Here is a 26,795-nt window from a genome sequence, read left to right on the forward strand (position 1 = left end):
CTTTCTCCCACCTTCAGAGGTCAACGGTATGATTGTGGTAATAAGTGCAATGAGCGTCGGGAGTGGTCTGCTTCCCAGTGGGAAAGATTTTGGCGAGGGCGGAAGAAGAAGTCAAAGCGGGATATTTCTCTTTCGAAGGTTCCTTTGTATGAAGGGAAAATAACACAAGATCTCTTCTTCTGCCTCCCGACCTTCTTTCGAAGCTCCTATTCGTTCGGGCTCTTCTGAGAGACCGTCGAGCAGTAATGTAGACTTTAATTTTCGCCAACCCTCGTCCTTGAGAGAAGGTGTTGCTTGCCCTAGCGATGTGGCCCCACCTCTCCCCCCGGGTAAGGCCTTGTCTATGGGTTCTGTGTTACAGGTGTGGTCGTCCTTGCGGCTCCCGGGTCCGCAATGCGAGTGTGCAGCCGTCATTGACTTCTGAGTTGGATCCTCTAATTCTTGTCGATGTTGTGGTGTCAGAGGCGTCTTCTGTGGCTGCTGTCGACGCCCCTGACCCTCTAGACTCTCCTGCTGTTGCTGACGACTACATTTCCCCTCTTCTGTCCATCCTTCGAGGGAGAAACTAAGTCCATCGTCTGTCTCTCATATTTCTCATACAAGTGGTTTTCCCGTTGGGTGAGTTCTCTCATGGAGACTCCTCTTCGGAGGACTGCTGCTCAAGGTCAGCTTGCTGATCCCACGTCGCAGAGCTCGCCCTCTGCTTTGACTTAAAGGTTGCCCTTCACCATCATTGAAAAGGCTTTTCATCCTCGTCTTCACAGCCGCCACCCACAGAGGAGCTGCCACTTCAGTGGTCTTCTGGCCCTCGACTTTCGCCCTTTCCTGGTCCTTCTCCTGACGACGCTGTGGCTAGTCCTCGGACTTTAGCCCTGGACTCCTCTGTGTATCGTTCGCGATCGCCATTGGTGGATGTTCGCCCTTCCAAAGGGCACATCCCTGTTCCAGTTCGACATTCCAGTCGACCTCCTGACCTGTCGTTACTGTTCCCATCTCCTGTACATCCTCGGATGTTCTACCTAAGTGTTCAGCGGAGCGCCAACTCTCTCCAGCTTGCCAGCTCCTTGCAGTGCACCTGTGCTCTCCAACAGCACGTTAGCGCCAGCCTGCACTCAAAACTCTTTCCAGAACGTCTTTCTCTCCACTGAGTCAGCGGTCTCCAGAACATTGACGTTCCCTTGACCGCTAGCCTTCTCCTTCTCATCCTCAGCCCCCTCCAAAAATCCAGCGATCTCCCGATTGCCAAGGCTCTCCAGCACAGCCCTGTCCTTCCAAAGAGTAGTGTTTGCCAGCTCGCCAGCAATCGCCAGTACAACTCCACTCTCCAGCTCAAGCTCGTTAGCACTCCCTGAGACATCAGTGCTTTCATGCGCAGCCTCGGTATCAGGCTCACCAACGCTCTCCTGCACGAAAGCGCTCTCCAAACCAACAGCTCTCTCTTTTACGTCACCCCACTCCCAAGCGCCAGTGGTCGACTGTGCAATAGTGCTCTTTTGTGCCAAAACACTCTCCACCTCACCAGCACCCTTTGGCTCGCTGGCACTCTCCCGCTTATCAGTACTCACCTGCGCTCCAGAGCTTTCCTACGAATTTACCGGAAACTGCGCGCCAGCATCCTCCTTTGTTGCGTCGTACGGTGCGCCTGCGCGTTCTCTAGAAACCGCACCAGCATCATCCTGCTCAGCGTCTTACTGCACGCTATTCTTCTCATGTGTGCTCTCCGGCCCGCTAGCGCTCACTGGCCCACTTGCGCCATGGCCATGAGCAAGTTCTACAGGCTCCTAGGTTTTAAGGAACATCGAGTAGACGGCTCACCATCGCATCATTCCCCTCCCTGCAAACGCATTATAGCGAGACCGCCGAGGAAAGGAGGAGGGGTCTCCACAGAACGGTTCAGGATCCCGTAGCTGCCTTCCTCGAAGGTGGATCCATGAACAGCAAAGACTCCTCTCAGGGAACTGTCGGTCCCTTTACCTTCAGGGCCTTCAGGGGATCTGTCTGACAGTGCGTCAGTCAGTCAGGGCTATGGTCAGAGCATTGGTGCAAGCCTTCAAGCCTGCTCTGTCTGCCAGTTCTTCAGAGCATTTTACAGCTATAGCAGACCTACTGTAATGAACCACAGATTCTTTTCCCCTGAAGAGGAAGAAGGTCTCAGATGTGGTTACTTGCCCTAGGGTAAAGCTGACTTCTATTAGGCTATCAAGGTCTGCTCGTGCATCTTCCACCGGACACTGTCTTACCTCACCTCTGCCGAGGGGGTAATACCAGGGAGGGGCTTCCTCTCTTCTACCTTCGGAGGAAGTTTCCCCTCGCACGGAGAGTTCACCACCGATGGAAGTCAGGAGGGACATGACAATGCAGCTTTCGATGATGGAGCCCTTCCTCCTTCCACGAAAGGAACCGAAGGACTCCAAGACTCTTCCTAAGTCCTCTTCAAGAACCTCCAAGTCTTCAGATGCAAGTTGTCACTCGAGGGATGTGCGCGACCCACCCGGAGAAGAGCTCTTGGGGGTGGAAAAAGGAGACTTCGCTGCAAGTCCAAGTCCAACGTCAGAAGGAGAGCAGAAAGAGTCGTACCATGCATTCTGTCAGGTTCTGACTCTCATCAGGATTCTCAATGGGTTTATCAACTGAGAGAGCAAAGACACGGTGTTTTTGCACCTAGAAGCCCTCAGAGACCAGTGCATCCTTGCCTTGGACTCAGGGCGTGAAGGGTGCCAGGGCTACGATCATCCTACAGCTCTTTGAGCTCTCCTCCTCGCAACGTTCCGGCTCTACCACCAAGCTTCTCCCACCTCCTATCTGCAGCAAAGGAGCTATTCTGAGATCTTAGACGTGCCTCGTCCAACTCCTCTTCTTCCCATACAGGCTACTTTGTGGCTTGATGTTTGGTTAGGGACCTTGGAAATCCTGGTAAGAACTGAGGATTTCTCAAAGAAATGTACCAGGGTTCTCACCATTACTCCCACCTGTACCAGGCTTCTGGGAGTCTCCTGCTTGAGGTGGACCCTTTGCTTCCTCGCCTGTTCCGGCAACTAACCCTTTTAATCTGCCAGAGACTGCAGACAGTGGACTAGGGGAGCAGTTCTTGGGTAACCTGGCCAAAGCCAGTAGGCCAGAAATGGCTCCAGTAGCTACAGCCGAGGCAGTTCCCCTCTCCTCAGCAGCATTTAGTTCCACTCTCCAGGCCAGCAAACGACAGTGCCAAACATCAGTCTAGCTGGTGGTAGTGGCTCTCAACAGTTCCTTCACAGGTATTGGCACTCTACAAGAAGGGGCAGAGGCACACTCAAGGGTACTCTTCGGGACAGCAGATGGCAGTGTCACCCTCCAGGGCAGCAGACGGCAGTGTAATCCTTCAGGGCAGTAGACGGCAACATGCTTGGAACTTTCTTATGTCACAAGCTTGGAACTTTTTTTGAATACTTTGACCTAGACCGTAAAGGCTCTTTCTCATGGTTTAAATTGCTAAGAAATTTGCATCATAAACCTAATGGCACTGTATTTTGAAAAAGAACTTTTATATTTTATATCTTATTTTTGGGTGTGTGGGTGTCTTAGAAAAAAACGTACTTGTGTTTTTGTATTGATATAGGGGTGCCCAATTAGTGGGAGGGTTTTTTTTTTCAAATAATTTTTCAGTCTTGGATTGTTTTTCAATTATTCCATGTCATAGCAATGAACTTTTGTTACCAAGTCGTCTTCCCTTCGTTCAAGTATCCCCAGTACATGAGGACAGATGCCCACTTACAAGATGAGGAAGTCTTCAGGTGTACACCTCCTCCCTCTCTCTGATCTGGCCGTTTTATCAAGGCGAGAGTAACCAGTCGTCTTTCCTTGGCCCTCATCGCTCCCTTCTGGCCTCGGAAGGACTGGTTCCCAGACCTTTTTGAGGTCCTACTGAACCCTCCAGTTAGATTGCTAGAGACCAGATCTACTCAAACAGCCTCACTTTCATTGTCTTCATCAGGGGCTCCACATGCTTCATCTTCATGCTTGGAGCCTGTCAGGAGGTTCTCAAGGTAAGAAGGCTTTTCATCTACAGTAGTTAGCCTAAGCCATGTGATGCTCTACATGTTGATTTTATCAAGTCAAATAGGCAGTTTTTTTTATGCTGGTGCCAGATGAAAGTTCATTCTTCATCCAGACTCTCTCAGCCTAAAATTGCAGAATTCCTGGTCCATCTTCACAGGGATGGAGGGTATCTGTAGGTCTTAAGAAGGAACTGGACAACACAAAGGCAACCAGAAAGAAAAAACTTATGTTAGTAATGTTAATTTGCCATAACAGTAGAACCAAAGCAAAGGTAGAGGGAGTGATATGGAAGAGTTTGTGTTAAATTTTCGTGTCTGTGCAAGATTACTATAAAGCCTTTTGCTGTTCATAATTCTGGAGGAAGGCTCAGAGTTGCATAGCAGTATTAGCAAGACAATTTTGATGGTGACTGGAGAGGAAGTACAGTAAAGGAAATAAGACTATGGATGAAACTCTGTCTTTTTGAAGAGCAAGGGGAAAACTATTTAAAGAATAAAACCAATAATGTCACAGGAAATACTGTGGATTATAGAATCTACAGAGGATATGAGATTTTTAGATGCCTGAAATGTGTAACAAGAATAGATAGAACACAGATCAATGTCTGTGGTTTGTATGTCTAGGAAAAATACAAGTTACATAACTTTATGAATTTATTTTATTTTTTAGAAAACTCCATTATTTTTATTGAGTTTTCCTCTTCCCCAACTGATTGTAGTTTTCTTTTCTTCCAGACTTTTCATCTCAAAGGAAGGAATCGTCCACCTCTTGCTGCTAAAGCTTGTAAGCTACTGAAGGTATATGCAAGAGATGTAAGACTGGAAAAGAAAGGGTCATGTTGGAAGATTTTGTTGTACAGTATGATGTCTGAGAATAGGAAGTTTAGTCTTAATTTCCTCTTTGAAGTCTATTGAAAATAATATTAAGGGGTTTGTCTTCTTTTGATAGGAGCTTAGGGTTTGTCTTCTTTTGATAGGGAGAGGATGATGAATTCTGAACCACCTATTGAATTTTCAATGAAAAGTGAAATTGAAGATCTATTTTCACCTGCAGTCGATCCAGAAAATAATTATATGTCTGGCACTGTTGCTCTCTTTAATGATGGCGCTCTTTTCTTGGATCCAAAAATGGAAGTCAAAGTAGAGCCAGAAATATTTGATTCCAGCGAAAGCAACTTGAAAAATTCCTACGAGTACGATGCATCAGTGAGTGAAAACGGTTCATCAAGTTGTAAAGGGAATGTCGATGATGAGGAAAATGTAGACACTGACTTAGGGACAGCTGTGAAAGAGGATAAAGGAAAAGAAAAGGGAAGACTTTTATGTGTAATCAGTGGAAGAGAATTATTACAGAAAGATGTTTAGAATCAAGAGGTGAATCAAATAAATGAGAAGCAGATAAAAAAAGGATCTTTGGTAATGTTAACTCCAATGCTCTAGCTAGAAAGCGATGCACATGCAGTGAATGTGGGAAAACGTTTTCTAATAAATATAATCTTGCAGTGCATTTAAGAAATCACACGGGAGAGAAGCCATACAAATGGGATGTCTGTTGCAAAGCATTTACTTGCAAACAATATCTCACTGACCATTTAAGTATTCACACGAGAGATAGGCCATATAAATGTAATGTCTGTAGCAAAACATTTAAAATAAAAAAGAATTCATTCCACATTTAAGAGTTCACACAGGAGAGAAGCCATACAAGTGTGATATTTGTAGCAAAACATTTACTACACAACAAGAACTCACTACACATTCAAGAATTCACACGGGAGAGAGGCCATACAAATGTAATGTCTGTAGCAAAACATTTAATATAAAAGGTCATCTCACTATACATTTAAGAGTTCACACAGGAGAGAAGCCATACAAGTGTGATGTTTGTAGCAAAATATTTATTACAAAACAAATTCTTACTACACATTCAAGAATTCACACAGGAGAGAAGCCATACAAGTGTGATGTTTGTAGTAAAAAATTTACTTTGAAACACCATCTCACTGGACATTTAAGAGTTCACACAGGGATTCCCACCAGATCAGCTAAGTCTTAATCCTGGACCCCAGCAACCATCAAGGGAAGGAACCCCCCTCCCTTCAAAAAAAAAAGGAGACAATTTCAAAATGTTAAATGGTCCCTTGCGAAGAAGAAAGTACTCCTCTTCTTCATCACATACATAAGGTATGAGGAGTGGTGTCCTTTGGTTTCTGTATTGTGGACTGGTCACAAGGTGAGATAGATAGGATAGATGTTAAGACCAGGAAGATTCTCACCCTGCACAAAGTCCCATATAGAAACCAGTGTATGGACAGAATATACCTCCCACGCAGAGAAGGTGGACTAGGCTTAACCGAAATCAATAAAGCCTACAGAGCAGCAATAGTAAGAACTGGGCAATACTTAAAAGGCTCTGAGGATGAAAACATCAAGAAGGTTGCCAAACATCATAATGGAGCCCCGAGCCAACCAACTTCAATAACAAAGCAGGCTAAGAACTTTGCTGGATTGCTAGAAGAAACAAAGGACACTGAACAGACTCCAGCCGCAATGATAGCCAGGAAGACCAGTCACAGATTCCCTTTTATAGAGGAAAAACTTTGAATGGAAAGGTGGAAACACCAAAATATGAAGATTCCAAGAAGAACTAGAAAAAGGTTACACAGACAAAGAATTGTCACTCAAATGGATAAAGAATGGAAATTTAGTTTTTGATGGAGAAAGGATGATAGTAGGAGCACAAGCCCAAGGCCTCCTAACAAACGGTTTCAAGAAAATGACGGGCATATCAGGAAACAATCTGTGAAGGTTTTGTTCTGCAGCAGTTGAGAGTGTTGGTGGTTTCAGCCTGCCAGACCCTACATGCAGATGGTCACAGCTCGCCACAATAACATGTGTGAATATATACATTATTATTACGAATCAAACGCATAAACTATGTACTATTTTACTACTTTTTTGCAATTCAGACTATTATGGATTACAGTACAATAATACCTTCAATTTTCCCGCTGATCAAAAACCTTCATATTCTAATGGGGTCCATTACAATATTCAGGCAAATCTATAGAACTGATATAAATAAAAAAACACACTGCTGTACACCATCAAGTTCATTCATTTTTTATTAGACACGATATCAATACTTTATATCATAAAATAATAAGTCATTTACATCATTTTGTGATGGAAAATGAAGTCCCTTTCTAAAATAACATTCTCTGAGTGACATGTAAACATGAGAAGGAGACCTGGATTGAGCTAAGCTACACTTTTATTTCTAGGTTATATATTCTATAGATAACCCTTTAGATTTAATTCATTCATTAGACATTATAATAGACAAGAAACTTGCCGTTTAGACATAAAACAACGTGAAATACAAGGTTTTGTTAAAACACTGAGGACGACTAAATATGTTAGTAACTCCATAGCAAATATTTACAAGGGCTCCCCGTCACAGTTGACTTTGTCTTACCTTCTTCACTATTAATTTCTTGGGTTACTTAAAGGGTTATTTTTATTGATTTAAAACCCTGATTATTAGTTTATTTGGAAGATTTAATTCATGAAAAATAAGGATACAAACTCTGGTAGTATTTGAAACTATTCATCATATTGTAACATTTTCACAGTATCTGTATTTAGAATTATTTCAATTTAAGGTAAATAAATTTTTCCATTATTTGTGTGTTTTATAATTTCATAATCTGAGAGAGAGAGAGAGAGAGAGAGAGAGAGAGAGAGAGAGAGAGAGAGAGAGAGAGAGAGAGAGAGAGAGAGAGAGAAAATGTTGTTAAATATATGTGTGTGTGTGAGAGAGAGAGAGAGAGAGAGAGAGAGAGAGAGAGAGAGAGAGAGAGAAAATGTTGTTAAATATATGTGTGTGTGTGAGAGAGAGAGAGAGAGAGAGAGAGAGAGAGAGAGAGAGAGAGAGAGAGAGAGAGAGAGAGAGAGAGAGAGATATGTTGTTAAATTTGAGTAGATTAAGGGGGTAGTGGAAGATCAATTAAGAGAAACATATGGGAAATGTTAGGGGAAAAATATCATAGAAATATGGAATAAATTTGATATTAAAATAGAAGAAGTAAGAAAGTATAAAAAGCAAGAACTCGAAAATGAAATAAAAAGTAAAGTGGCAAATAAAAAAAAGAAATAGAAGAACAGAAAGCAGAGATGACCAAATTGAGGTTTATGTATAGTAATGGTAGAAGAGATTTCATAGGAGAACTTGACTCTCATGAGGTTGTAATAGTTATGAAAACAAGGTTAAATACGCTAGAATTAAAGGAAGATTATAGAAATAGGAATGATGATAATAGGCTTTGTGTGTTGTGTAGGGAGACAGAGGATACTACCGAGAATATTTTCAACTAACGGGTTAAGGAAATTTGAAAACCCCTACTAAAGAGGTTTCCCGGTATATTAGAAAGGTCGTAGAAGTTTGAAGTAAAAGTATGCAGTATGTGAAGCTGTCTTGTGTAGGAGGTAAACTAATAATAATGAATTTTCTGCAGATTGCAACACTTTGCACCTAATGTGCTCCATCTAGTAGTATGCCCACAATCCAATGTTGTGGAGAGAGCAACGAGGAACCTTGAAGTAGAGACCTCTTTCAAATAGTGACACGCGTTTTACATAGTGCCTCAAAATAAGCCATTTAGTTAGAGGAGAAGCCAACACCATTGTGAAATTGTGTAATATATAAACTCAACTTGGTGTGACTGGGGATATTTGTGAAAGAAAATGTCAACTGGGCGTTGTGAATCGGAATAAGGTAAGATAACTTGAATCTGTTTCTGGTTACTGATAATTTTAGCGTCTGTTCACAAGACCACGTGTTTTCACTGTTGTGGAGAGAGCAACGAGGAATCTGGAACGTGGACCCTGAATCACTTGCCTTTCGTTTTTTTTTTTAAAAAGTGTATTTAATTGGGTTGCCACTAACGCCTGTCAAACCGTCTTTGAGGATTGACTTCTTGAAATATTTTATATTTCCTTGTTTCCTTTCCTCACTGGGCAATTTTCCCTGTTGGGGCCCTTGGGCTTATAGCATTCTGCTTTTCCAACTGGGGTTGTAGCTTAGCATTTAATAATAATAATAACAATAAGCCATGGGTTCATAAAATATTCTTAGTAATATATGAAAATGTATTAGATTTTGGTAATTTATAACTGACTTTTTGGGTGTGTGTCGTTCGTTGGGACAGGCTAAGATAAAGAGTCCGGCAGTCTAAGGATACGGCTCCTAGGTTAGGTTAGGTAGGAAACAGAAACATTCGTTTAGGTGATGTTCTTGTGTCTAAAATGTAGTTTTTCACTCTGTCCCAACAAACTACAAAGGCTCCGCATCGGGAATGCTCGTCAGAAACATTGTTCGGAACTTTTTGAGTGACTTGCTCGAGATATCCCTAACCGAATGATAACATATCGCGTCCCTCAGAATTATATCGCTGTTTGTATATACCCACAAATAGTGGTTTTGAGTTTCCATGGGGCTCCCCAAATGGAGTGAAGAGATAAAAAAAACAATGTATTGACAGTGGCATGTATATATTAACAAGGAATGCATGAAGAAATAGCCGGACATGCGGCATGATATAGAGAATATAATAAGACTAACCTGGCCGAACTAGATCTGTTTTTGCGTGACCTAGCAGCGTTGTTCATGGTGTCTTCTTCTTTTTTGGCTCTCCCTGCACAGGCCTGCCGAAATTCGCTCGGGACCGGAATTTTGATGGTCCTTCACACACGTTGCAAAATAACAACAAATTAGAGTCCTGATGTGAATTTCCAGGTGTCCCACCATTGCATATGGTACTTAACTAATATGTAGAAAAATACGTTCCATCAATGCGAGTGCTGAGGGAAATTGTTTTCATATACAGCTATATTACTGGTTACATTCAATTACACATCTTAATTGCATAAGATAATTTAATTTTATATATTAATTGTGATTTACAAAATTATAATTAAAGCATTATCCAAATGACAGGCACCCTAGAGATGAGGATCTAACGAAGCTTATCCAATCAAGAGATTTGTCCAAGGCCCCATAGCTGCGTCTCCACAGGTAATTATATTTGAATTTATCGTAATTGGTCCAATTATATGTTATAAGTAGTATTTATTTACGGTAAGCAGAAAGTTCCTGTTCTTTTATTCTAGTTGACATTTTTTGTAAATTATATCAAATAGGCCAGGGTACGTCACAAACAGGTTTAGACTAGGGTACGTGTTGGGTGCTACTTTAGCGTGAGGTTTACCGCCATATGTACGAAGTGTGTATCGCTAGAATAAATGTGTGGAAATTTATGATAACATTTTCATTTGTTCCAACATGGAGTACTTACCTCGAACTAGTTTCTTAGGAGTATCTGGGATCTTCTACCAACCGACCAGAATTTTGTGTAGTTTACCCTATCTCCGTTTTATATGCGGGGTAACCTCTGGCGGAGGAATACGCGCCATGAGGCGACCCGGGATCAGAGAGCGTGCTCGCTGAGGTCTCGACCTCCAGTAAGTTTTCTGGTCGCGTCGTGATTACATCTCGCCGCGCTGATTATTTATAACTTTTGAGAATTGTAAGAGAACCTTACAAACCCACCTAACCTAATCTAGTAGTTCTCAGGTCACAGCCCCTATCCGGGGGCAAGCCCCTCTGGACCCTCCTTCCCAGGTCACAACCGCTAGCTGGACCTCCTATCCAGGTCTCCAACTAAAAGTAAATCACTAATAAATCCTTTTTGTTTTGGTAATCTTTACAGAAGCTTTGCAGTAGAAATGTGCTGGTCTTCCCAAAAAAATTAAGTTAAAATCGGAACTTTGAGGCATTATTTCGCTGTTAATTTCACGAGTAACAATAGCCCTGCACTGAACAGAGAGCATTTCCATCATAGTCAGTTGCCGACATAAATGAAATTACACAAAATTTTGAAATAGATTGATGTACTTCCCTTAACTTCCCTCTTGGAGACGGCTTTATGTGATGGTGGTTGAGTTGAAACCGATGGGGTAGGTGGGGGAAATATGGCTGTTGTAGAACAACACCCGGGAACTTATGAAGAAGTACTACTTGTAAACTGTTAATTGGTTTAAAGAAACCAGCAGACACATACATCATTGTAAATGCACAGAAAGCTCCCCAAACCCATGGGAAACAACGCATGTGCAAAAAGTTCCCTTCTGTCTCTCAGATGTAAACAATGGACTTGGGTTATTATGCCCCAGCCCCTATTAAACATATAGAGAAAAATACCAAACTAGCTATCATTCGTTCATTTCTTATAGCGAATTCCAGTTTCGTTGTAAAGTATCCAATGTTTACCATGAAAACAATATCTTATATGGCTTCAAAAGACGGGTGCATGCTGTAATTATGGGGATATTTCGATAGAGTCCCACCCTGCATGTACCGCTCACCAGTACGTAGGAGCCTGAAGTTTTTCTTTTTTCGCGAGCAAAGCAAAATCCATTAGACTCTACGAAATATTTCAGAAATCTTTCGAAATATTGCCATAATTATAGGTTTTCTGAATGTTTTTGATAATGATTTCTGGTGGAAAGCCATAATTTTTTAGTTATGGTGGGTTGACTACCGAGTAATACTAATGAAACACGGTCAAAACACTGGAGTTTTTATTTGCTAGAAGGTAGCCTTTTTATATCAGCAGCCATTTCCTCCCGTGTGTATAGAAAATAGACAACAACTAACCTAAACTTCTCCCACCTAACCTAATCTACAAGCCGTGTCCTAACCTACTTACTTATTGGGGGGTGCTAATGCCCCCCCTGCGACCCCCATTACACTGCCTTATTCATAGTCTGCCTTCATGATACATACAGGCGGCCGCTACCTTACGTACACCCCTACCGGGTTCACAGAAAACCTGCCTTTCCATCTTATTTTCTATGGAGGTGTTGTAGCTTGGTTGATGATATTAATAATGTTAATAATTACAAGGCATTGTCCTGTCCCTTGTCCCTGGTATTCATGAGAAACTTTTAAACTGGTTTTATTGAAAGTAATTGCTGCCTTAGTGGCGTTAATTTTGTAATTGACTTTTTGTATTGTTCTTATTATCTTTTTCTCTTCATTGCTCTAATCCGCCAGTACCTGGGATAGGGACATTTTCCAGAGGAAGGTGATGGAGTCCATATTCCTTCACAATTCTTCTTTAAGATATCACTACATATTACAAAAGTACAGATAATAAGTATAAAGTATGTCTTTACCGTGAAACACTATCACAATGTAGATGTGTTGCAGGCTTTGCTGTCCTTGGGTGTTGCTGGACTTCCTTCTAAGGAAGTCTTTCTTAAGCTCCTTGAGCTGGGTTCCCAGAGTAATCCTGTTCCTGCTGCCCCTGTTGTTGCCGTCTCTTCTCCTGTTGACGCATAGTCTGTGTGAAGCCCATCTCTTGCCTTCTCCATCTAGTGTTGTTCATGACCCTCACACTCATTTGGGTTCCCTTCGACGGCTACCTGCTGATAACGAGCTCTCCCATCACCCTCAGACTTGCACATCTTCTAGGGATCACAGCCCTCTACATTCGTCATTCGCCATGCAGAGCTCCTGTTCGCAAGATTGCCAATCTTCTCGTCGTTCTCCTGTTCGTGATCGTTAATGTTCTCAGGATCATCACTCGCCGGCTCGTGCTAGTCACTCCAGTGGTCTTAAGACCATCCCCATGGAACGTGGTTCGAGTTCTCAGGTCTCTTGAGAGACCTCCCTATGAACCATTGCGGCAGGCAACCGATCGCCACCTAACTTGGAAGACGGTGTTCCTGCTAGCTTTGGCTTCGGCCAAGCGAGTCGATGATCTTCGTGGTCTCTCATACAACATCGCCCATTCAAGGGGATGGGGAGAGTAACATTCAGCTTCGTCCCTAAATTTATTGCTAAGACTCAGAACCCTGGAGTAGCGGATCCACGATTCGACCCCTTCCGGATTTCTAGTCTCCTTACTGTAACAGATGACCCAGACCATCTCTTACTATGCCCAGTGAGGAGTTTGAGGCTGCATCTTAAGAGAACAGCCACAGCCCGTCGTCGTGTGTCTGGACTATTCGTCAGCACAGGAAGGACCAAAAGGAGGGTCACCAAGAACACCATCTCAGCGTGGATTCGCAAGGTCATAGACCATGCACTGAATCCAACCCTTCTCTGTCACGTCGCCCGAGCTCATGATGTCAGGGGCGTAGCTACGTCCCTGGCATTCAAGAGAAACTTCTCAGTGACGCAGGTTCTTCAAGCTGGGGTGTGGAATCGTCAGACCACATTCACATCCTACTACCTACAAGACGTAACCCACAGAAGACCCGATACGTTCTCTATCGGTCCTGTGTTGGCTGCACAACAGCTGGTTTAAAACCTCAAGCTCCTTATTGGACAAGTAGCAGAAGGTTGAGTGGCATTGTTACCCGGTTTTAGTCTGCGTGAATGAAAAGGTTTGACTGGCCCTTATTCTTTTCTTCATTCTCCCCTCTCTTGGGGAAATCAGCATCCTGTGTTCTATGCATAGCTGACCTCAAACCACTGCAGGTAAACCATGCTCCTTTGTGTTCCTAGTATTAAGATTAATACTGTTACGTCTCCATACCCTGACGAGGTGGTATTGGGAAAGTCCTAGTTACACAGTTTTTCCTTCTAAAGAACTCAAAATAACTTTACCAGGACAGTCACACTTCTACATACCTCAGCACACAGCTTGCATAGGCCACGGACCTTGCATAGCATGGTTTTAGAGAGGTATTTTTCCTAACTATACGAACCTTAGCTATTTAAGCAAACTTACCCGCCAGCCCTATCTCCCTTGAAGTCCTACCTCTGAGCAAAGTGAGCTCAAGCACAGGTGTGAGGGGGGGGATAGCAAGCTACCCTCCCCTACCCCCCCTAACTAGCGGTGTGGGTAGTAAACCCTCGTTAAATAGCCAAGGTTTGTATCGCTAGGAAAAATACAAATTATCTACGAATTTGTCATATCTTAAGCTAATCATACAAATTGTCCCTCCATCACTTGTCCCCCGTAAGAACTTCCTGCAATGAAAAATGATGACATATCACTGATGTGTGAGTTGGTGTACCCGGTTATCCCAGATACCCCCTCGACCCTCCCACTACCTAGTGGGTGGGTGGTTGCCACCTTGCATTAAAGTCCTAATGGCTAATCTTCCAGCTTCTCTGAAAGATAATCCCCATTAAATAATTAAAGGTTTGTATTTTATGAAAAATACAAATTACTTCTAAATTTGTTATATTTTCATTGTGTTCTTCTCCAGCTGATTATAGTTTTCTATTATTTCAGACTTTTCATCCCAAAGGAAGGAATCATCCACTTCCTGCTGCCAAAGCTTGTAATCTACTGAAGGTATATGCAAGAGACGTAAGACTGGAAAAGAAAGGGTCATGTTAGAAGATTTTGTTGTACAGTATGATGTCTGAGAATAGGAAGTTTAGTCTTAATTTCATCTTTGGAGTCTATTGAAAATAATATTAAGGGGTTTGTCATCTTTTGATAGGGAGAGGATGATGAATTCTGAACCACCTTTTGAATTTTCATTGAAAAGTGAAATTGAAGATTTATTTTCACCTGCAGTCGATCCAGAAAATAATGATACGTCTGGCAGTGTTGCTCTCTTTAATGATGGCGCTCTTTTCTTGGATCCAAAAATGGAAGTCAAAGTAGAGCCAGAAATATTTGATTGTAGCAAAAGCTACTTGACAAATTCCTACGAGTACGATGCATCAGTGAGGGAAAACGGTTCATTAAGTTGTAAAGAGAATGTCTATGATGAGGAAAGTGTAGACACTTACTTAGGGACAGCTGTGAAAGAGGATAAAGGAAAAGAAAAGGGAAGACTTTCATGTGTAATCAGTGGAAGAGAATTATTACAGAAAGATGTTTTGAATCAAGAGGTGAATCAAATAAATGAGAAGCAGATAAAAAAAAGGATCTTTGGTAATGTTAACTCCAATGCTCTAGCTAGAAAGCGATGCACATGCAGTGAATGTGGGAAAACTTTTTCTAATAAATATAATCTTGCAGTGCATTTAAGAAATCACACGGGAGAGAAGCCATACAAATGCAATGTCTGTAGCAAAACATTTAATACAAAACAAAGTCTCACTATACATACAAGAATTCACACGGGAGAGAAGCCATACAAGTGCGATGTCTGTAACAAAACATTTAATACAAAATCACATCTCACTATACATTCAAGAATTCACACGGGAGAGATGCCATACAAGTGTGATGTCTGTAGCAAAACATTTATTACAAAATACTATCTCGCTATACATTCAAGAATTCACACGGGAGAGAAGCCATACAAGTGTAACGTCTGTAGCAAAACATTTAATATAAAATCAAAGCTCACCATACATTTAAGAATTCACACGGGAGAGAAGCCATACAAATGCAATGTCTGTAGCAAAACATTTAATACAAAACAAAGTCTCACTATACATACAATAATTCACACGGGAGAGAAGTCATACAAGTGTGATGTCTGTAGCAAAATATTTCACACAAAATCACATCTCACTTACCATTTAAGAATTCACACGGGAGAGAAGCCATACAAGTGCGATGTCTGTAGCAAAACATTTATTACAAAACAGTGTCTCACTATACATTCAAGAATTCACACGGGAGAGAAGCCATACAAGTGCGATGTCTGTAGCAAAACATTTATTACAAAACAGTGTCTCACTATACATTCAAGAAATCACACGGGAGAGACGCCATACAAATGCAATGTCTGTAGCAAAACATTTAATACAAAACAAAGTCTCACTATACATACAAGAATTCACACGGGAGAGAAGCCATACAAGTGTGATGTCTGTAGCAAAACATTTAATACAAAATCACATCTCACTGTACATTTAAGAATTCACACTGGAGAGAAGACATACAAGTGCAATGTCTGTAGCAAAACATTTCCCCATAAACACAATCTCACTGTACATTTAAGAGTTCACACGGGAGAGAAGCCATACAAGTGCGATGTCTGTAGCAAAACATTCACTAGAAAACCAAATCTCACTGTACATTTAAGAGTTCACACGGGAGAGAAGCCATACAAATGCAACGTCTGTAGCAAATTCTTTACTTCGAAAAAATATCTCACTAAACATAAGAAATCTCATGAGAGATCTATTTCAGTGTCATGAATGTGGCAAAACATATAATTTAAAACAGAGACTCTCTAAACATTTAAGAACTCACATGGAAGAAAAACCATTCATGCGCACAGACTGTGGTGAAGCATTTTGCTCTGAAGGTTTCCTCAAGAATCATCATAGAAGGAGGTACTATAAAATCTGATATTGTGATCTGGAATAAAGGAGAAAAAACAGCAAAGATTATAGATGTGAGAGGTCTTACCCCTTCGCACGATTGCCCAGGCCGTTAGCTCTCAAATTCGACGAGGTGACATGATGCCTCCAAACAGCTCATGCGAAGCACAGAGTAACACCTCAGGTCAGGCACTAGCCAGTTAGTTTTTTGGACTTGCACCCACCCAACGGTAAGTCTCCACTGTAAATATGGTAAGGGTTTGTATGTAGTGCAGTAATGAATGAGAAATTTGGAAGAAATTTGCATTTTCCCTATGTATACAATCCTGGAGCTCTTAACACATACTGGTCCCGCCATCACCTTCCCCCAGGAAGTCCTGCCGCAATTGCACAGTGATTTTCAGTTACAAGTGGTGGTGTGAGCAGAGTGGTTGGTCCAACTCTCGCTCCCCCTTCGCTAAGTAGCTAAAAGTTTTACAGCTAGTTCCAGCTGTTGCCAAAATGCATCTCCAGTGTAAAGAGATCCAGGTTTGTATAGTTAGGAAAATAGAAATTATTTGCAAATTTGTCATATTAGCCTAATTATTACTATTAGAAGCGCCAAGGTGCGAAAGCAAATTGCCACTAGCTCAAGGGACCAAATAGATGACAGCCTGGTGCAGTGAAGAAATAGAAATGTAAAGAATAAACTATATAAGAGAAAAATGAGATTATTTCAAGATAGATAACAATGTTGAATTAATAAGCATTATAAAAACCAGGAAATGAAACATCGTTAACAGAAAAACATTTGTACTAAGTTTGAACTTGTAAATATCTGCTGATTCAGTTGCAGGGGCAGTAGTTGATTGGCTTGGTCACAGCCTAAATAAAGCTTAGAGAATAATATACAGCATTAAGCCTTTTGAAACAATGCTGGTGACATTGTCTCTTTTTTAAAGTAATACTGGATGATTCTACCTGCTTCTTGTACTGTAGTTAAGTTGTGAATGTTAGCGGGAAGGAAGATTTAAAAGCCAGTCTGCTCATATTGGAATATAAAGCCATGCAATTATCTATAAAGTTCTATGGTATGGAGATAGCTTCATTTTGGTTGTTTGAATATAAGTATAGTAATAAGGTAGAAAAGTATTTTTTAAGATTTATGTGATTTTCTTGATGTGATCTCTTTTATGGTCTTAGTGACTAGTTTAGGTTTTATAATTTTCCATTGGATTGTCCTTGAGAGGAGAATCTTCATTAAAATATCTAAATATTTGGTTTCTCTTTCATTTCCACAATTGCTCTTCTCAAACATTTCAATCTGCATTGGTCTCTCTGGAGAGAGAGTTTCTCGTTAAATGATTTTACAGCATTCTTAGTACAGTACTGTATTCAGATTTCACAAGAATGATGTTAAGATTTAAAGATATTTTGCTGAGTAATATTCCAAGTCCCAGGGCTGGGTCTTGTGGGTAAAATCCATAACCCAATTTATTTAAGAATAAATTCTACAGGTTTCAGTATTAATGTGAGTTAACGAAATTAGATATCTGATGTTATTAATTAAGTTTACAGTATATTGATTGTATTTGGGGTACAGAGCAGTAATCATGTCCAGAGGCTGTCCTGGTTTGTTTTTGGAAATACAATTTGTTTGGACTCATAGCTCACCCTAATGTTAACTGTAATAAGTACAATAATTTGGGTCTAATTTCGTGGCAAGTTAGTTGTCAGTGTTTGAATTTGAAAAATAGAAGATTGAAGGATTAAAAGCAATATTTTTTTTTATGTAACTTTAAAGGAATATTTGTTCTGTCTATACCTTTGCTGTTTATAGGGATATTACTTTCGGCGAGGCTGGAAGATGAGCCATAAGACTTTTAGTGAGGGATAATTACCTAAACCGCCAGTTAGCGGGAAGGTTGTGGGTAGCCGGCTACCCTGTTCACTCACACACTGGGCTGAGCATGTACTTTGCTTTTGGCTTGGTGGAGAACGGACATTGCTGCTCTCCTGCTCCCTTACCTTTTTGACTTGCCATTGAGTGATAGCTTTGAATTATTCTTTGTATGTGCCGTAACTGGAATACGAACGTATCCTATTCAATAGGGGTATTACTTTCAGTGAAACTGAAATGACGAGCCATTAAGATTTAGTAAGGTTTAATTTGCCATTCCGCTAGTTAGCAGGCTGGGGGGGGGGGGAGCTTGCTACCGCTCCCTCTCACACACCGGTGATTTAATTTATTTTGCTTCTGGCTCGGATGGTAAACGTTGTTGCTGCTTTTCATCCTCACCAAGTTATATTTTGAACTGCCGTTAGTGCTTTTTGTTTATGCTTTCTCTTCAATAGTGTTTGTTTGTGTTGACTTGTGCAACCATGCATTCTTGCCTTGGACTTGAAGGCCAACCCTGGCGGACCTTCATGTCAGCCATGGGCACTGACTGCCACACCCTTTCTCCCACCTGCTGAGGTCAACGGTATGATTGTGGTAATGAGTGCAATGAGCGTCGGGAGTGGTCTGCTTCCCAGTGGGAAAGATTTTGGCGAGGGCGGAAGAAGAAGTCAAAGCGGGATATTTCTCTTTCGAAGGTTCCTTTGTGTGAAGGGAAAATAACAAGATCTCTTCTTCTGTCTACCTACCTTCCTCCAAAGCTCCTACTCGTTCGGGTTCTTCTGAGAGACCGTCGAGCAGTAATGTAGACTTTAATTTTTGCCAACCCTTGTGCTTAAGAGATGGTGTTGTTTCCCCTAGCGAAGTGGCCCCACCTCTCCCCCCCGGGTAAGGCCTTGTCTATGGGCTCTGTGTTACAGGTGTGGTCGTCCTTGCGGCTCCCGGGTCCGCAATGCGAGTGTGCAGCCGTCGTTGACTTCTGAGTTGGATCCTCTAATTCTTGTCGATGTTGTGGTGTCAGAGGCGTCTTCTGTGGCCGCTGTCGACGCCCCTGACCCTCTAGACTCTCCTGCTGTTGCTGACGACTACGTTTCCCCTGTTCTGTCCATCCTTCGAGGGGGAAACTAAGTCCATCGTCTGTGTCTCATATGAGTGGTTCTCCCGTCGGGTGAGTTCTCTCATAGAGACTCCTCTTCGGAGGATTGCTAATCAAGGTCAGCTTGCTGCTCAAGGTCAGCTTGCTGATCCCATGTCGCATAGCTCTCCCTCTGCTTTGACTTAAAGGTTGCCCTTCACCATCATTGAAAAGGCCCTTCAGCCTTGTTTTCACAGCCGTCGCCCACAGAGGAGCTGCCGCTTCAGTGGTCTTCTGGCCCTCGACTTTCGCCCTTTCCTGGTCCTTCTCCTGACGACGCTGCGGCTAGTCCTCGTACTTCAGCCCTGGACTCTTCTGCGTATCGTTCACGATCGCCATTGGTGGATGTTCGCCCTTCCAAAGGGCACATCCCTGTTCCAGTTCGACATTCCAGTCGACCTCCTGACCTGTCGTTACTGTTCCCATCTCCTGTACATCCTCGGATGTTCTACCTAAGTGTAACGGAGCGCAACTCTCTCCAGCTTGCCAGCTCCTTGCAGTGCACCTGTACTCTCCAACAGCACGTTAGCGCCAGCCTGCACTCAAAACTCTTTCCTGAATGTCTTTCTCTCCACTGAGTCAGCGCTCTCCAGAACATTAACGTTCCCTTGACCGTTAGCCTTCTCCTTCTCATCCTCTGCCCCTTCCAATGATCCAGCGATCTCCCGATTGCCAACGCTCTCCAGCACAGCCCTGTCCTTCCAAAGAGTAGTCTTTGCCAGCTCGCCAGCACTCGCCAGTGCAACTCCACTCTCCAGCTCAAGCTCGTTAGCGCTTCCAGAGACATCAGTGCTTTCATGCGCAGCCTCGGTATCAGGCTCACCAACGCTCTCCTGCTCGAAAGCGCTCTCCAAATCAACAGCGCTCTCTTGTACGTCACCCCACTCCCAAGCGCCAGTGGTCAACTGTGCAATAGCGCTCTTCTGTGCCAAAACTCTCTCCAACTCACCAGCACCCTTTGGCTCGCTGGCACTCTCCAGCTTATCATTGCTCACCTGCGCGCCAGAGCTTTCCTACGAATTTACCGGAAACTGCGCACCAGCATCATCCTTTGTGGCGTCGTACTGCGCGTTCTCTAGAAACCGCACCAGCATCATCCTGCTCAGCGTCTTACTGCACGCTATTTTTCTCATGTGTGCTCTCCGGGCCGCTAGCGCTCACTGTCCCACTTGCGCCATGGCCATGAGCGGGTTCTACAGGCTCCTAGGTTTTAAGGAACATCGAGTAGACGGCTCACCATCGCATCATTCCCCTCCCTGCAAAGGCATTATAGCGCGACCGCCGAGGAAAGGAGGAGGGGTCTCCACAGAAGGGTTCAGGATCCCAAAGCTGCCTTCCTAAAAGGTGGATCCATCAACAACAGAGACTCCTCTCAGGGAACTGTCGGTCCCTTTCCCTTCAGGGCCTTCAGGGGATCTGTCTGACAGTGCGTCAGTCAGTCAGGGCTATCTGTCAGAGCAGTGATGCAAGCCTTCAAGCCTGCTCTGTCTGCCAGCTCTTCAGAGCATTTTACAGCTATAGCAGACCTACTGTAAGGAACCACAGCTTCTTCTCCCCTGAAGAGGAAGAAGGTCTCAGATGTGTTTACTTGCCCTAGGGTAAAGCTGACTCCTATTAGGCTATCAAGGTCTGCTCGTGCATCTTCCACTGGACACTGTCTTACCTCACCTCTACCGAGGGGGTAATACAAGGGAGGGGCTTCCTCTCTTCCACCTTCGGAGGAAGTTTCCCCTCGCACGGAGAGTTCACCACTGATGGAAGTCAGGAGGGACATGACAATGCAGCTTTCGATGCTTGAGCCCTTCCTCCTTCCACGAAAGAAACTGAAGGACTCCAAGACTCTTCCTAAGTCCTCTTCAAGAACCTCCAAGTCTACAGATGCAGCCTGTCACTGGAGGGATGTGCGCGACCCACCTGGAGAAGAGCTCTCGGGGGTGGAAAAAGGAGACTTCGCTGCAAGTCCAAGTCCAACGTCGGAAGGAGAGCAGTAAGAGTCGGACCATGCATTCTGTCAGGTTCTGACTCTCATCAGGGTTCTCAATGGGTTTATCAACTGAGAGAGCAAAGACACGGTGTCTTTTGCACCTAGAAGCCCTCAGAGACCAGTGCATCCTTGCCTTGGACTCAGGGCGTGAAGGGTGCCAGGGCTACGATCATCCTACAGCTCTTTGAGTTCTCCTCCTCACAACGTTCCGGCTCTACCACCAAGCTTCTCCCACCTCCTGTCTGCAGCAGAGGAGCTATTCTGAGATCTTAGACGTGCCTCGTCCAACTCCTCTTCTCCCCATACAGGCTACTTTGTGGCTTGATGTTTGGTTATGGACCTTGGAAATCCTGGTAAGAACTGAGGATTTCTCAAAGAAATTTACCAGGGTTCTCACCATTACTCCCACCTTTACCAGGCTTCTGGGAGTCTCCTGCTTGAGGTGGACCCTTTGCTTCCTCGCCTGTTCTGGTAACTAACCCCTTTAGTCCGCTAGAGACTGCAGACAGTGGACTAAGGGAGCAGTTCTTGGGTAACCCGGCCAAAGCCAGTAGGCCAGAAATGGCTCCAGTAGCTACAGCCGAGGCAGTTCCCCTCTCTCCTCAGCAGCATTTAGTTCCACTCTCCAGGCCGGCAAACGACAGTGCTAAACATCAGTCTAGCTGGTGGTAGTGGCTCTCAACAGTTCCTGCACAGGTAGTGGCACTCTACAAGAAGGGGCAGAGGCACACTCAAAGGTACTCTTCGGGACAGTAGATGGCAGTGTCCCCCTCCAGGGCAGCAGACGGCAGTGTCCCCCTCCATGGCAGCAGACGGCAGTGTCCCCCTCCAGGGCAGCAGACGGCAGTGTCCCCCTCCAGGCCAGCAGACTGCAGTGTCCCCCTCCAGGCCAGCAGACTGCAGTGTCCCCCTCCAGGCCAGCAGACTGCACTGTCCCCCTCCAGGCCAGCAGATGGCAACAAGCTTGGACCTTTCTCATGTCACAAGCTGGGTACTTTGTTTGAATACTTAGACATTACCGAAAATGCTCTTTCTTGGTGTTAATTGCTAAGAAATTTGCATCAGAAACCTAATGGGACTGTATTTTGAAATAGGACTTTTATATTTTATTTCTTTTTTTTGGGTGTGTGGGTGTCCTAAAAAAAAATCAAGTAATTGTGTTTTGTATTGATATAGGGGTGCCCAATGAGTGAGAGGCTTTTTTTTTCAAATAATTTTTCAGTCTTGTATTGTTTTTCAATTCTTATTCCATGTCATAGCAATGAACTTTTGTTACTAAGTCGTCTTCCCTTCGTTCAAGTATCCCCAGTACATGAAGACAGATGCCCACTTACAAGATGAGGAAGTCTTCAGGTGGACACCTCGTCCCTGTCTCTGATCTGGGCGTTTTATCAAGGCAAGGGAAACCAGTCTTCTTTCCTTGGCCCCCATCTCTCCCTTCTGGCCTCGGAAGGACTGGTTCCCAGACTTTTTTGAGGTCCTAGTGAACCCTCCTGTTAGATTGCTAGAGAGACCAGATCTACTCAAACAGCCTCACTTTCATTGTCTTCATCAGGGGCTCCACATGCTTCTTCATGCTTGGAGCCTGTCAGGAGGTTCTCAAGGTAAAAAGGCTTCTCATCTAGTTAGCCTAAGCCATGTGATGCTCTACATGTCGATTTTATAAAGTCAAATGGGCAGTTTTTTTTTACTCTAGTGCCAGATGAAAGTTCATTCTTCTTCCAGACCCTCTCAGCCTAAAATTGCAGAATTCCTGGTCCATCTTCACAGGGATGGAGGGTATCTGTAGGTCTTAAGAAGGTACTGGACAACACAAAGGCAACCAGAAAGAAAAAACTTATGTTAGTAATGTGAATTTGCCATAAGAGTAGAACCAAAGCAAAGGCAGAGGGAGAGATAAGGAAGAGTTTGTGGTAAATGTTCCTGTCTGTGCAAGATTACTATAAAGCCTTTTGCTGTTCATAATTCTGGAGGAAGGCTCAGAGTTGCATAGCAGTATTAGCTAGACAATTTTGATGGTGACTGGAGAGGAAGTACAGTAAAGGAAATAAGACAATGGATGAAATGTCTTTGTCTTTTTCAAGAGCAAGGGGAAAACTATTTAAAGAATGAAACCAATAATGTCACAGGAAATACTGTGGATGATAGAATCTACAGAGGATATGAGATTTTTAGATGCCTGAAATGTGTAACAAGAACAGATAGAACACAGATCAAAGTCTGTGATTTGTATGTTTAGGAAAAATGAAAAGTACATAACTTTATGAATTTATTTTATTTTTTAGAAAGCTCCATTAATTTTATTGAGTTTTCCTCTTCTCCAACTAATTGTAGTTTTCTTTTCTTCCAGACTTTTCATCTCAAAGGAAGGAATCATCCACCTCTTGCTGCTAAAGCTTGTAAGCTACTGAAGGTATACGCCAGAGACGTAAGACTGGAAAAGAAAGGGTCATGTTGGAAGATTTTGTTGTACAGTATGATGTCTGAGAATAGGAAGTTTAGTCTTAATTTCCTCTTTGAAGTCTATTGAAAATAATATTAAGGGGTGTTTCTTCTTATGATAGGGAGAGGATGATGAATTCTGAACCACCTTTTGAATTTTCAATGAAAAGTGAAATTGAAGATTTATTTTTACCTGCAGTCGATCCAGAAAATAATGATACGTCTGGCAGTGTTGCTCTCTTTAATGATGGCGCTCTTTTCTTGGATCCAAAAATGGAAGTCAAAGTAGAGCCAGAAATATTTGATTCCAGCGAAAGCAACTTGAAAAATTCCTACGAGTACGATGCATCAGTGAGTGAAAACGGTTCATTAAGTTGTAAAGAGAATGTCGATGATGAGGAAAGTGTAGACACTTACTTAGGGACAGCTGTGAAAGAGGATAAAGGAAAAGAAAAAGAAAGACTTTCATGTGTAATCAGTGGAAGAGAATTATTACAGAAAGATATTTTGAATCAAGAGGTGAATCAAATAAAGGAGAAGCAGATAAAAAAAAGGATCTTTGGTAATGTTAACTCCAATGCTCTAGCTAGAAAGCGATGCACATGCAGTGAATGTGGGAAAACGTTTTCTAATAAATATAATCTTGCAGTGCATTTAAGAAATCACACTGGAGAGAAGCCATACAAATGTAATGTCTGTTGCAAAGCATTTACTTGCAAACAATATCTCACTGACCATTTAAGAATTCACACGAGAGATAGGCCATATAAATGTAATGTCTGTAGCAAAACATTTAATACAAAATGCTATCTCACTATACATTTAAGAATTCACACGGTAGAGAAGCCATACAAATGCGATGTCTGTAGCAAAACATTTGATACAAAATACTATCTCACTATACATTCAAGAAATCACACGGGAGAGAAGCCATACAAATGCAATGTCTGTTGCAAAACATTTACTTCCAAACAAAGTCTCACTAACCATTTAAGAATTCACACGGGAGAGAAGCCATATAAATGTAATGTGTGTAGCAAAACATTTAATATAAAAAAGAATCTCATTCCACATTTAAGAGTTCACACAGGAGAGAAGCCATACAAGTGTGATATTTGTAGCAAAACATTTATTACAAAACAGTGTCTCACTACACATTCAAGATTTCACACGGGAGAGAGGCCATACAAATGTAATGTCTGTAGCAAAACATTTAATACAAAATACTATCTCACTAGACATTTAAGAGTTCACACGGGAGAGAAGCCATACAAATGCAATGTCTGTAGCAAAACATTTAATACAAAATACTATCTCACTATACATTCAAGAAATCACACGGGAGAGAAGCCATACAAATGCAATATCTGTTGCAAAGCATTTACTTGCAAACAATATCTCACTGACCATTTAAGAATTCACACGGGTGAGAAACCATACAAGTGCGATGTCTGTAGCAAAACATTTATTAAAAAATCAAATCTCACTATACATATGAGAATTCACACGGGAGAGAAGCCATACAAATGTAATGTCTGTAGCAAATTCTTTATTTCAAAAATATATCTCACTAAACATAAGAAATCACATGAGAGATCTATTCCAATGTCATGAATGTGGCAAAAACATATAATTTAAAACAGAGACTCTATAAACATTTAAGAACTCACATGGAATAAAAACCATTCATGTGCACTGACTGTGGTAAAGCATTTTGCATTGAAGGTTTCCTCAAGAATCATCATAGAAGGAGGTGCTATAAAATCTGATATTGTGATCTGGAATAAAGGAGAAAAAACAGCAAAGATTATAGATGTGAGAGTTCTTACCCCTTCGCACGATTGCCCAGGCTGTTAGCTCTCAATGTCGACGAGGTGACATGATGCCTCCAAACAGCTCATGCGAAGCACAGAGTAACACCTCAGGTCAGGCACTACCCAGTTAGATTTTTAGACTTGCACCCACCTAACGGTGAGTCTCCACTGTAAATATCGTTAGGGTTTGTATGTAGTGCAGTAATAAATGACAAATTTGGAAAATATTTGCATTTTCCCTATGTATACAATCTTGGAGCTCAGTGACTTTCAGTTACAAGTGGTGGTGTGAGCAGAGTGGTTGGTCCAACTCTCGCTCTCCCTTCGCTAAGTAGCTAAAAGTTTTACAGCTAGTTCCAGCTGTTGCCAAAATGCATCTCCAGTGTAAAGAGATCCAGTTTTGTATAGTTAGGAAAAATAGAAATTATTTGCAAATTTGTCATATTAGCCTAATTATTACTATTAGAAGCGCCAAGGTGCGAAAGCAAATTGCCACTAGCCCAAGGGACCAAATAGTTGACAGTCTGGTGCAGTGAAGAAATAGAAATGTAAAGCATAAACTATATAAGAGAAAAATGAGATTATTTCAAGATAGATAACAATGTTGAATAAATAAGCCTTATAAAAACCAGGAAATGAAACATCGTTAACAGAAAAACATTTGTATCAAGTTTGAACTTGTAAATATCTACTGATTCAGTTGCAGGGGCAGTAGTTGATTGGCTTGGTCACAGCCTAAATAAAGCTTAGAGAATAATATACAGCATTAAGCCTTTTGAAAGAATGCTGGTGACATTGTCTCTTTTTGAAAGTAATACTGGATGATTCTACCTGCTTCTTGTACTGTAGTGAAGTTGTGAATGTTAGCGGGAAGGAAGATTTAAAAGCCAGTCTGCTCATATTGGAATATGAAGCCACGCAATTATTTACAAAGTACTATGGTATGGAGATAGCTTCATTTTGGTTGTTTGAATATAAGTATAGTATTAAGGTAGAAAAGTATCATTATTTTTTAAGATTTATGTGATTTTCTTGATGTGATCTCTTTTGTGGTCTTAGTGACTAGTTTAGGTTTTATAATTTTCCATTGGATTGTCCTTGAGAGGAGAATCTTCATTAAAATATCTAACTATTTGGTTTCTCTTTCATTTCCACAAATGCTCTTCTCAAACATTTCAATCTGCATTGGTCTCTCTGGAG

General features: G+C 42.2%; 3 protein-coding genes across 5 annotated transcripts in view; all 3 read left to right on the top strand.

The window, feature by feature from the left end:
- Positions 1 to 14,714, top strand: part of LOC137635743 (zinc finger protein 813-like) — a 202,857-nt gene extending 188,143 nt beyond the window's left edge. For 2 of the 3 annotated variants that reach the window (XR_011042764.1, XR_011042763.1), the window contains one exon: positions 4,770 to 7,693. The gene's annotated coding sequence lies outside the window, so the exon portion shown is untranslated. Of the gene's footprint in view, positions 1 to 4,769; positions 7,694 to 8,551; positions 8,812 to 10,032; positions 10,111 to 14,344 lie in introns of those variants that run through there. The other variant, XR_011042762.1, reaches the window with a different exon arrangement.
- A 565-nt stretch (positions 14,715 to 15,279) lies between these two features.
- On the top strand, positions 15,280 to 16,218 carry LOC137635745 (zinc finger protein 83-like). The gene is made up of 2 exons (XM_068368201.1): positions 15,280 to 15,626; positions 15,768 to 16,218. Exons 1-2 carry the CDS (start codon positions 15,280 to 15,282, stop codon positions 16,216 to 16,218), a joined length of 798 nt encoding a protein of 265 aa, XP_068224302.1.
- Positions 16,219 to 16,485: 267 nt separating this feature from the next.
- On the top strand, positions 16,486 to 24,973 carry LOC137635746 (zinc finger protein 765-like; the record flags this gene model as incomplete). Its single annotated transcript, XM_068368202.1, has 2 exons — positions 16,486 to 16,543; positions 24,431 to 24,973. Coding segments are annotated over exons 1-2 (601 nt in total), but the record flags the coding sequence as incomplete, so codon positions are not given.
- Between the last annotated feature and the right edge of the window lie 1,822 nt (positions 24,974 to 26,795).

This window comes from Palaemon carinicauda, unplaced genomic scaffold (genome assembly GCF_036898095.1).
Source record: "Palaemon carinicauda isolate YSFRI2023 unplaced genomic scaffold, ASM3689809v2 scaffold166, whole genome shotgun sequence".
NCBI classification, from domain to species: domain Eukaryota; kingdom Metazoa; phylum Arthropoda; class Malacostraca; order Decapoda; family Palaemonidae; genus Palaemon; species Palaemon carinicauda.

Excerpts from the sequence above, each read along its gene's own strand:
- LOC137635745 (XM_068368201.1), top strand. The coding sequence starts at position 15,280 with ATGCCATACAAGTGTGATGTCTGTAGCAAAACATTTATTACAAAATAC. Across the intron at positions 15,627-15,767 it reads ACGGGAGAGAAGCCATACAA|AAATCACACGGGAGAGACGC; the intron begins GTGCGATGTCTG and ends TATACATTCAAG.